The sequence below is a fragment of the Terrapene carolina genome, unplaced genomic scaffold (genome assembly GCF_002925995.2).
Source record: "Terrapene carolina triunguis isolate 2854851 unplaced genomic scaffold, T_m_triunguis-2.0 Scaffold189, whole genome shotgun sequence".
NCBI lineage: Eukaryota > Metazoa > Chordata > Testudines > Emydidae > Terrapene > Terrapene triunguis.
Genome location: NW_020664540.1, coordinates 15,232,326 through 15,244,446, shown reverse-complemented (window position 1 = coordinate 15,244,446; position 12,121 = coordinate 15,232,326). Strand labels below are relative to the sequence as shown.

At 41.3% G+C, this 12,121-nt stretch overlaps 1 protein-coding gene across 2 annotated transcripts in view; it reads right to left on the bottom strand.

The window, feature by feature from the left end:
* SAV1 (salvador family WW domain containing protein 1) overlaps positions 1–11,825 on the bottom strand; it is a 35,658-nt gene extending 23,833 nt beyond the window's left edge. Inside the window, exons 1-2 of one of the 2 annotated variants that reach the window (XM_026654256.2) lie at positions 11,606–11,825; positions 7,222–7,662 (exon numbers count right to left, since the gene is read on the bottom strand). In XM_026654256.2, the coding sequence (XP_026510041.1) occupies positions 7,222–7,662; positions 11,606–11,699 (535 nt within the window). In that variant the 5' untranslated portion in view covers positions 11,700–11,825. The remainder of the gene's footprint in view (positions 1–7,221; positions 7,663–11,605) is intronic. The other variant, XM_026654257.2, reaches the window with a different exon arrangement.
* Between the last annotated feature and the right edge of the window lie 296 nt (positions 11,826–12,121).

Below are 12,121 nucleotides of genomic sequence, written 5' to 3'. Positions count from 1 at the left end.
AAAAAGGGACTGAGCAGGGAACCTCAGAGTGCTACCATTCATCTGATGCAGAACCGGAAAGGTGGAGCAGTTTTAGATCCCACTGTCCTTGACCAACATGAAAACGGTTGAAGGACAAGTACAGCCTATTGAATAAGACCCTCAGACTTGCTTGTGTTTCGTTCTAATATCTTGAGCACCCACATCCCAAAGCTGGTTTAGAAACCTGATGTGAGGTAATCTCCCTCCTCCCCCCCACCCCAAAAAAATCTCAGAATGGGGAACAGGACAGGGAGACACAAGAAGAACTGTTTAGTTTTGGGGCGGAGGCAGTAAGTTTTTCAACTACCACACCAACTATCACCATTAACTAGATTTGCAACCCTTAGATACTCAAATACCATCCTCTTCCCACCCATGCCAAAGTTGCTGGCTTTACTCCCACCATGTACCTTACATAAGAGCACAGGTGGAACATTCCCCACCACAACCAGACAAAAAATGAATTTAAAGTCTGGAACAAGATCAACGAGAACAAGCTGTGAAAACTGTGTTGCTATAAAATTATTGTAGAATCAGCGCAGTAGTTTAAAAAGATAAGAATAATGTAGAAGTCAAACATTTTCCCAATTTCTTTTTCTACAAACACCACCAGGCTTGTTAAAACAGCTTTCTGTTATTGGTTCCCAAATAAACCTTCCACTTGATCATTAACCTCACTGCTTTTTTCTTTTCCTTTTCCCCACGTTATATGAACCATGAATCCTTGTTTACAATTATGAAGTCATGATTTGACATGAGCAGCATCTTTTGCTTTCATTATCATTCAGTGTGTAATGTTAATCATTTTCATCTTCTGACATACCCGAATGGCTGAAAATACCCCTCTGAAAGTACCCCCATACAAGTGACTTCAAAGATCACTGATTTTCATGTACATGCCAGTCAATTTTATGGCTTATCTACAATTACAAATGACTCAAGAGATATGGTTATAACCCAGCTTGAATCTGAAGCACAGACAGGGCTTTAACCAGGGACCAATCAAAGGCTTTAACGCAGGAATGGAGAAGAGAAGAAGAGGAAAGATAACCTCTCAAATTGTACCTATGTTTCAGATGTCAGAGAGGCAGCTAAAGATAAAAAAAAATAGGAGAGGGAAGGGTCTGGGGTAAAGAGGTAGATTTTGGGAACCACCACTATTAAGGTGTCAATCAAAAACAAAGTTACAGAGAGCAAGAAAAGGTGGGGACTGAGAAGAGAACCTGAACATCAGATAGGAGGGAAACAAGGAACTCTGGGGGATGAAAGGTTAAGGTAAAAAGCCAACATTAAAGAAGATACCAACCCCAACTGTTTAAAAATCATATTTGTTATTTTTAAGCTAGAGTTTTTTTTTACAGGAATTCTGGAATTCTTTGTATTTGCCTTGTGGTTTGAACCTTTAAGGTTCATTTGGGTCATGTTTTCAAGCCTCTCTCTGGAATCATGAGGGTTAGAATCTTCAGGTAATCACTTAACTCTAGGAGCTGAAGCTTTAAGAAAAACACCAATATCGCGAGATCACCAACAAAATAAACACATGAGAACTGGCAACACTAAGATACTGAAGGAGTGGTAGGAGAATCAGGAAAGCAGAATCATGGAAGCCAAAAGAAGAGAGGAAGTGGATTAAGAGCAGAGACTAACCACTACTGAAGACCTAAACCACATCATGAAGGAAAAGGACAAAAGCAAGCCCTTGTAAATTGAGCTAGAAAGTAGTCATTTCAATAGGGCTTGAAAAAAATCCATTTGCCCAGTGCAAATAGGAGTCATTCCTAGGCTAGTGCCATCAACTTCTGCAGAACCTAACCTTCCATTTTAAAAACTGCATGTTTTGAACCCTAAATTACTATTGAAAAGATAGATTTCCAAACATGAATGGTGCATAAACTGAGGAACCAATATCTTCCTGAATCGGCGAAGACAGACCAGTGCTGCCAGTCCTGTTTGGGTGAGAGAAGGGGAGCTTGGTGGGACTAGAATACACGGAGGTTCTTCTAGATGTGGGGTGGCCCAACATTGACTGACTGACCTGGTGTGTTGTGTGTGGGGGCAGCATTAACTGGAGAAGCAAAGTTCAGCCAGCAAGAGACTGGGTCTTCAGGCATAAGCAGATGGAGATAACCGAAGTACAACAGCAGCAGAGAGGAGCTCTGCTTGAGGCACATGTATATTTCAGTCTGATGATGAGTAGGTTTAATCCTTGAACTAGTAGGCATTAAGTAGTTTTTTTTCAAGCCCTGGTCATTGTGACTATGATTAAGACAATTTTGATTAAGTAGAGATGTTGGAAGCTAGATTGGAGGGGGATAAAGAAAGGGACTGAGGTAAGGACATGAAGTCAGCAAGTAAAAAGCATGCTCCAAAATTCTGGAGACAAAGGAAAGACAAGAGATAGGACAGCAGACCGTACTGGATAAAGAATTTTTTTTTTTTTTTTTAATAGATGGAGGAGTGAGCCAGAGGAAAGGAAGCAGTTGAAGAAAGGGGAGGGGGGAATCCGAGGGAGCCAAGGATGATAAAGGAAGGGCCAAGGGAATAGGTTAAAGGATTAAAGACAGTTGATGATAACTCAGTCAAATAAGAATAAAGGAAGGTAGAACTGGGGTGAATTGGGGTGGAAGATAGATGAGGAAGTTTCAGTAAAAAAATCTTATCAAATAATTTGGTTTTGAAAAGATAACTACAAGGCTGTCAAGAGATTAAAAAATTGTGATTAATTGCACTGTTAAACAATAATAGAATACCATTTATTTAAATAGTTTTGGATGTTTTCTACATTTTCAAATACACTGATTTCAATTATAACATGGCATACAAAGTGTACAGTGCTAACTTTATATTTATTTTTGATTACAAGCACTGTAAAAAACAAAAGAAACAGTATTTTTCAATTCACCTAAGTACTGTAGTGCAATCTCTTTATCATGAAAGAAACTTACAAATGTAGAATTATGTACAAAAAACTGCATTCAAAAATAAAAATGTAAAATTTTAGAGTTTGCAGGTCCAGTCAGTCCTACTTCTTGTTCTGCCATCGCTCAGACAAACAAGTTTGTTTACATTTGCAGGAGATGCTGCTGCCCACTTCTTGTTTATAATGTCACCTGAAAGTGAGAACAGGTGTTCGCATGGCACGGTTGTAGCTGGCATCGCAAGATATTTACGTGCCAGATGCACTAAAGAGTTATATGTCCCTTCATGCTTAAACCACCATTCCAGGGGACATATGTCCATGCTGATGACAGGTTCTGCTCCCTAACAATCCAAAGCCCTGGAGACTGACATGTTTATTTTCATCATCTGAGCCAGATGCCACCAGCAAAAGGTTGATTTTCCTTTTTGGTGGTTTGAGTTCTGTAGTTTCCGCATCGGAGTGTTGCTCTTTTAAGACTTCTGAAAGCATGCTCCACACCTTGTCCCTCTCAGATTTTGGAAGGCACTTCAGATTCTTAAACCTTGGGTCGAATGCTGTAGCTATCCACAGAAATCTCACATTGGTATCTTCTTTGCGTTTTGTCAAATCTGCAGTGAAAGTGTTCTTAAAATGAACAACATGTACTGGGTCATCATCCAAGACTACTATAACATGAAATATATGGTGGAATGCGGGTAAAACAGAGCAGGAGACATACAATTCTCCCCAAGGAGTTCAGTCACAAATTTAAGTAACTCATTTTTTTTTTAACAAGCATCAGCAGCATGGAAACGTCCTCTGGAATGGTGGCCAAAGCATAAAGGGGCATACGAATGTTTAGCATATCTGGGACATAAATAACGTGCAATGCCGGCTACAAAAGTGCCATGCAAATGCCTGGTCTCACTTTCAGGTGACATTGTAAATAAGAGTGCAGCATTATCTCCTGTAAATGTAAACAAACTTGTTTGCCTTAGTGATTGGCTGAACAAAAAGTAGGACTGAGTGGACTTGTAGGCTCTGAAGTTTTACATTGTTTTGTTTTTGAGTTTTGCAGTTATATAACAAAAAACAATAATCTATATTTGTAAATTGCACTTTTACAATAAAGAGATTGCACTACAGTACTTATATGACGTGAACTGAAAAATACTATTTCGTTTATCATTTTTACAGTGCAAATATGTATAATAAAAAATAATATACACTTTGATTTCAATTACAACACAGAATACAATATATATGTAAATGTAAAAAAACATCCAAAATATTTAATAAATTTCAATTGGTATTCTATTGTTCAACAGTGCAATTAAAACAGCGAGTAATCACGATTAATTTTTTTGAGTTAATCATGTGAGTTAACTGCGATTAATCAACAGCCCTAACAACTACAACCTAGGCTGAGAAAAACGCGAAGGAAGAGGAAGCTGGGAGGGAACTGAAGATAAAGACTTGGGTTCACATTCTCATTGGCAACGAAACACATCAAATAGTTTAAAATTGCATGCTGTGGGGGGAAGACAGTGCTTTTGTGCAAAGGAACAGAATGTCCTTTTTTTGCCACTCCCCTCACACTAAGCAGCAGCAGATTTAATCCCTGATTCTACTACTGCCACAGGAGACCTCTAGAATTGACAAGTATCTAAGTCACTTTTACTAATGCTCAGTCAAGCTAGGAGCAATAAAGATATGGGAATGACTGACAATAGAGAACCAAATTTAGAAGCTCCCTTCTGTTTTCCAGCAACCAGAGAGGTGAAAAGGGAAGAGAGAGGAAAGTCCTCTGTCAGCAGCTGTTTGTGTAGGTCTCAAATAGCTGCAGGGGAGAGAACATTTAAACAAACAGAAAAATGTGACTGTAAAATCACAAAAAGTTGGCAGGGTGACCCAGAGACAGTACCAACAACTACTTTTAACTTGGTTTGGAAATTAACTAGATTTCAACTGACAGTGTCCCTTTTAATCACATAAAAAGAAACCCAGATTTCCATTTCCAGGGTATCAAAGACTGTTGCTGTTCCACCAAGCATCAATAATGTTTTCCAAAACTGTTCTGACCAGCCTATATTAGCACTTAAATCATTTTCAATATTGCTTTGGGGAAACGGTTTCAGCCATGGTTCACTGTTTCCTACAATAGACAGGGTTTTTAAAAACTGATGGTTGTAATTTAATAGGAACATATGACTTATATGGATGACACTTGTTCAAACATATCAGAAGTATTATTTAGCACTTAGCAAATAAAACCAAAATGAAAGTGCATAAAAGTCCTCACAGTAAAGCTTCATTATTTACTGATTTTAAACAGTATTACTAGCATTACTCTTTGGAACTCAGTTTTCCCCCTAACTATTCACTGAATAAGAAGTTTTCTGTAACAAAAGCATTTCTCTGTCAAGCTAAAAATTCCATACATGAGGTCAGTAACCTTAAAGTCTTGACATTCTTGATAACAGAGTTGTTTTCTTAGAGACAGCAGATTTACTCTTTTGCTTTTAGTTTACACGTAAAGATGAACTGAATGTATTTCACAGCAAAAACACTTATGTACATGTTTAAAGTTTAAAATAGTTTCTTTAAAATACCCTTTGTATAAGATGTTTTATATTTATCAAATATTAGAACATAAGTACACAAGTTCTCTCTTTTTAAGGTCACTTTTCTATGACCAATCGAGTGGTTCCACAGATGCTGTACAAGTTTCACAGATTTTCAGTAGCTTTCCATTGTAAGGAGAAGATTCATAACAAAACACCACACAAAAATTATTCAGGAGTGCCATAGCGCACAGAGCAGAGAAATGTAGAATTACTGTGCTGGAATGCCATCAAGGTTTTGATTAAGCAAAGCACTCTATCCTCTTTATTGTGGTATTTGACTTCAGATTGTTTATAAACAAAACTACAACCCACAATTTATTGCCATCAGTTATTCTATACATATTTAATAGATACAGCAAAAGTCTACTGCAAGTTGGCAAAAGCAAGCCAACTAATGGCTACAATGTTACCACAGGAATGTATTTTAAGAGTGCAGATATGATTCATGTCAATTCTCATAGCATTTTAACAAAGGGGATTAAATGTGCAAGTGAGCCAAAATTAATTGTGTGACAATTTTACCTCATCAGTATTTTGAGTGAGCTGGTCATAATTTAAGGGGAAAGAGTACTTCATAATCCATGCTTAGAATACCACTCACTTGGCTTCCATTTTGCACTCAATTAAAATACAGTATTCATTTTAACTCTTGAAATGTATAAGGAAAAATAGGTCACTTATAGGCGGACAGTACACATTATATACACCTCTACCCCGATATAATGCGACCCGATATAACACAAATTCGGATATAACGTGGTAAAGCAGCAGGGAGCCCCGGACCCTTTAAAGTGCTGCCCAAGCCCCGCTGCTTTACCGCGTTATATCTGAATTCGTGTGGAGCCCCGGACCCTTAAATCGCCGCCCAAGCCTGGCCACCGGCATCCGGGCTCGGGCAGTGATTTAAAGGGCCAGAGGCTCTGGCTGCTGTGGGGAGCCCCAGGCCCTTTAAATCCTCGCCCAAGCCCCGCTACAGGAGCTCCGGCAGCACTTTAAAGGGCCTGGGGTTCCCCACAACGGCTGGAGCACCTGGCCCTTTAAATCACCACTGGAGAAGCCGGTCCAGTCTGGCACGGCGTACCGGCTCTTGCTGGTACGCCATACCGAACCGGACCCGATATAACGCGGTCTCACCTATAAGGCAGTGAGATTTTTTGGCTCCCGAAGACCGTGTTATAGCGGGGTAGAGGTGTACTTAAAATTATTTTAAAAATTCAGAAGTGTATCACTTTATTTAAAGAAATAAAGGCTATGTGGCTTCTGGAGAATGGTATAATCTGTTTAATAGATGTATTTGTAAAAAAAAATACAATATTAAGCTTAAGCCTGGACGAATATAAGATATCTCCAATTCTGTCAGGAGTTAAATAAGTTTAATATTAAAAAGCCATCCTACAAAGTACCTTTAAAAAATAGTTTTTTTTTGTTTTTTTGTTTTGTTTTGTTTTTTTTAAAAACCATGCACATTTCCTTTCCTTCTCCACAGAATATATGCAACCCTATTTCCTGGTTGCCATAAACATAAACAAGCAAACTTTGTATCAGAAATGTAATTAAAATAGGAGAACTAGAGAATATAGAGCAATACTAATAAAAAACATGACCAGAAGCATCATCAAGAAATATTTCCATACCAAAAATATTTCCCATGCATTATCTAAAATAACCACTTGCCTGCAGTATGCCTCCCTTGACTCTGTGACATCCTTTGGAAGAGATCATTGTTATGTCCATAATATCTATAGTTCTCATGTACACGATCACTTAGCTGATGCCTCCTTTGACCATCATAAAAATCATAGTAATAGCGGGCACCAGCATCTCCATTTTCTGTAACAGAGTTAGCTTCTGTTAAAAAGGACTGGGAGGAAGAACCATATTCCCGAGGGACATCAGCCGAATTTCTTGCAAGATAGGAAGGCGCAGATAGTCTGTTGCTTTCTCGCCTCATTATTTCATGAGGTGGCCTCTGAACTGGAGTTCTAAGGAAACTCTGGTTTCTAGAAACTATTCCATCCCCTGCAGCAGAGTAGGCAGAAGAGCTCGAGTCAGGAAGGCAGATATCAGTTCGCCGTGGAATGGTCGGACCATGACGGATAAATGAAGGCATCAGATCTGTAAGAGTAAAACATTGTAATTTAAATACAAACTTTGCTACAACAAATGTCCAAGTTAGGTGCAAAATAGGTATGCTAATTGGTTGACCATAATGCTAAATTAGATCGTAGAAATCAGGAAATTCAAAGCTAAAGTTTTCACAGTAACATTAACTCAGCCATTTTAAACAAATATACAGTTAGAGTTCCAAATCCAGAAGGGACCATCAGATAAACTAGTCTGACCTTGGATATATCACAGGCCACCAACACATTACAGTCACATGCACACTAAATCCAACATACGGAATTATACCAAAGTATTAGAGCCCATAGGAGACTAAACTACTGTGTGCCACCAAGAGAGAACATGAGGGACCAGAGGGTACAAATGCTCAAGGCCTTAGCAATAGCAGGGAAATTGATTAAATGAGATCCTGGCAAATGACCTGTACCCCACACTGCAGAGGAAGGTAAAAAACCTCAAGGTCACTGCCAACCTGACTTGAGACAAAATTATTTCCACATCCCAAATATGGTGATCCGTTAGACCCCTGGAGCACGTGAGTAAGAACCAGTCAGCCCAGCGCCTGAGGGAGATCTCAGTACCACCTCAGAGCACCGGCTCACTTTGCTTTTCATTTCTCTATCTCAAATACCACGAAAGAATCTCAAAGCATCTAGTAGTAAGCCTCAAAACATCCATCAACTTATCCCCATTTTACAGATTGAAAAATTGAGGCAAAGATAAGTTAATTAGCTTGTAAGCTCTTTAGAAGAGAGGCTTTTACTCTGTTTGTACAGTGACTAGCACAACAGCGTCTCTAGGTACAAATGCAACAAACATAAATTATTTGTATTTCACTAGCTTCTAAAGACCCCAACTGAGACTGAAGCACCATATACACATATAGTAAGAGGCAGTTCTTGCCCAGAAGAGCTTGCCATCAAAATACAGAGTTCATGTGACTTGTCCAAAGTCACACAGCAAATCAGTGGCAGAACAGAACTCAAATCTTTCAACTCCCAATCTAATGCCTTATCATGAGGTCTGCATTTCTGTACTTACAGTGACTGAGTACATAAGTGACTTTCCCACAGTCTCACAGGAAATCTGTGGTACACACCCAGGAATAGAACCTATACTTTACTGTATCTATATAACATGGCCTAGCTAGCAATGCTGTAATTCTGAATGCTTAATTTCTCAACCTTAATGTTACATTAATGTATCATAGCATTTAATAGCTCAGCTTTAAGGAAACTGCCATAAGACATGAACATTAATTGCTATACTGGTTCAGAATCTAAACCATTTTGCCTCTATCAAGTTAAACACCAACCCAGATGGTAGGCCTCACTCAGAAGGAAAAATATGCCAATGTATTCAATAACGGTTTCTGAAGTTTGTCTTTTAAATTACACCTCAGTAGATGCAATGAATAAATCATGTGCCATAAGAAGTGCTATGACACTAGAGCACACAATGGCTTGTTATTTCACAACAAAACACTGAAAACATTTCTAATGTATAGACAACTTTAAACTTTTTACAAGTTTAAAAATATTATACCTTTTATTTTTAAATCTAGTTTGTCTCCTTTCTCACTGAAATACAGTAATACCATGCTATTACTTTATATCTTCAGCCGTTTTTGAGCTGTACATGCAAAACTGGTTATCAGATTATTGTTAGTGAGAATAGAATTTTTAAACCCCTTTTACTAAGATGGCTAAAATGATTTAGTTCATAATTTACAGTATGATACTGAATTTGTGTAACAGTTTTTAAATTTTAAAACTAACACATTCCAAAACTCAAAGAGCACAACCTAAAGAGTTCAAAGTTCATTTCCCAAAAGTATGTTTTCAGCTCTTGCAGTTGCAAAGGTAACTGTTCAAACAACATGATGCACTGCTGTCACACTCCGGCTTTGTCTTTACCGCTAAAAAAAGATGTGTTTTTACCATAGGTTAACTAACTATATTAGCTAGCCTGCTGTAAAATCCTATTAGTCACAGGATCACCGACAGGTGGGGAGTACAGTGCTGACCTTGCCTAGCTACCTCCTGGTAAAAAACTACACATGCCTTGTCTCTATTAGGATTTTACAGTGAGATAAGTATCACACATTAGTTATCTTACCATAACCCCTCTCCTTCCCCCCGCTCTTTTGGCAATGAAAATATAGCCTTAACTTGCAAAAAAGAACACTGACTTTAGGAGAGCTGCGAACTGCTCCAATTCATATGAACAAGTTATTAAAGGAACATTGTGAATTTAAATAAAAATCACACTTCAGTTGTAGAAGACAGTATCTTCTTCACACAGAACTGAGAGATTAGAGAAGTTTGTTTACAAAGTGCATTTGACAACACTTGTGTATAGACAGTTTCCCCTTTTCACATAGGTCTTCCATACAGCAACAAGGAAAAGAACTCTCTCTTTTTTTAATGGAGGGGAGAATATTTTAAAACCATCAAAAGCTGGCTAGTAGGGTTGACAATTTCCTGGGAAAAACTAGTTTAGGAGGACCACGTGTTAGTATAATCTGGCTTAAACTGGGGTTAAACAGGGAAAAATAATTGCACCAGTGTCCAGCAAGTTCTGCAAGCCTAGAATGAGTCTTTTCAAATGTTTGATATATCCACTGAAAAATGAGGAACTATCCGCTACATCAAAGTTGGGCTTCTACAGAATTCTGTATGGCCAAATGGAACTAGACTGGCAGTCAAACTCTGCCTGCTTCTGATTGCTTAATGCTTCAAGCCCACAAATCTGCATTACTGTCATTTTCACATAATCAAACGTTTGACTTTTGTTTATAAAATATTGAAGATTGATGACACACAACTTCCCTGAGAAAATACTAAACCAAAAACGTACAGACATTCTGATGCTCATTATTATAGTTACATGTATTAGTATTACATCCTCTGCAGTTTCACTTTTTGTTTGTACAACCCTAAATTAATCTCTGAATCTGCTGCCTTATGTAACCACAATTTTAATAGGTAACTAAAACTAAGTGTAATGGGGTGTGCATTAACAAAACCGTTTTTAAAACCGAAAATACCTTAAACTGGGACTAACTGTTTTTCCCAGGGCAGTAAAAACCATGATTTTAGCTGGTAAAAACCATCTCTGGTAAATATCATGCAATCCCAGCTGGCTAGAGGATTTATGGGCAGGTGTAGTACCTCAAAAGTTTTAACAGACTTAATTTTTATTTGATGTATTCCTATTGTGGTAGTGCCCAAAAGACCCTATATTGGGATTGGTGCCCATTACACTCAGCAATGTATAAACAAAACACAGGAGAAAAACAGTCCCTTCCGTGAAATGTATCCTTAAAATAAAAGCAATCACCAACAATTCAAATATGTACAACTTATGTACACTGGCACATACTTCTTACCGTTCACATGCATCTGAGCTGTCCCCTCGGATCCTACATATCAAGTTGATAAGGATCCCCTTCAATTGCAGTCAAAGAACAGAGGTTTTACCATCACATCAGGTGGGCAGGGTGTCACTATAGGCCCCTGCCCACCTCCTGGGGTGGGTGTTGGGGGGGTGTCTTCTTTCCCCCCAGTCAGGACTCCAGGCCCGGGGCACGCTCCCCACTACCCCCTGGGGGGCCGCTCCCCACTGCCCCACGACTCCAGGCCCGGGGCACGCTCCCCACTGCCCCCGGGGGGGCCGCTCCCCACTGCCCCACAACTCCAGGCCCGGGGCACGCTCCCCACTACCCCCTGGGGGGCCGCTCCCCACTGCCCCACGACTCCAGGCCCGGGGCACGCTCCCCACTGCCCCCTGGGGGGCCGCTCCCCACTGCCCCACAAGTCCAGGCCCGGGGCACGCTCCCCACTGCCCCCCGGGGGGCGCTTTTTCCTCGCCCCCTCCCCCCAAGCCCGCGGGCCAAGGCTCCCCCCGGCGCCGCGCCGCCCCGGACACTCACTGCGGAGCAGCGGGCTGGTCTCCTTCTTCACGTACTTGCCCTGCACCTCGCCCGGCTTGGAGAGCTCCGTGCGCGTCTTCTTCCGGGACAGCATCGCCCCGCCCGGGGGGCTCGGGCCCGCGGCCGCCTCACTCCGCACGGCCCCCGGCGCTGCTCCGCGCGGCTCCCGGCTGCATCATCCCCGCGGGGCGGCGCGCAGGCCCAGGAGCTCGCGCGCTCAGTGCCGGAGGAACGGGGCCGGGCCGCAGCCGAGCCATGTGCGGGGCCGCCCCTCCGCGCACAGCCCCGTGGGACGGCAGCAGCGCCCGCCTCCGCCGCCGGACAGCGGGGTGGCGGCGCCCCGTGGCAGCGCCCCCTGCGGCGGGGAGGGCCGCTGCGGCCAACAGGAGCCTCCTCGTGCCCCGCCGCGCTGCCCGGCGTAGAACGTTCGGGGGCAGAGGGTTCTGTGGCCGTTGGGTTAGGAGGGGCGGGGCCACTCTCAGGGGGAGGAGCCTTCAGCCCCCCACCGTGGGGGCA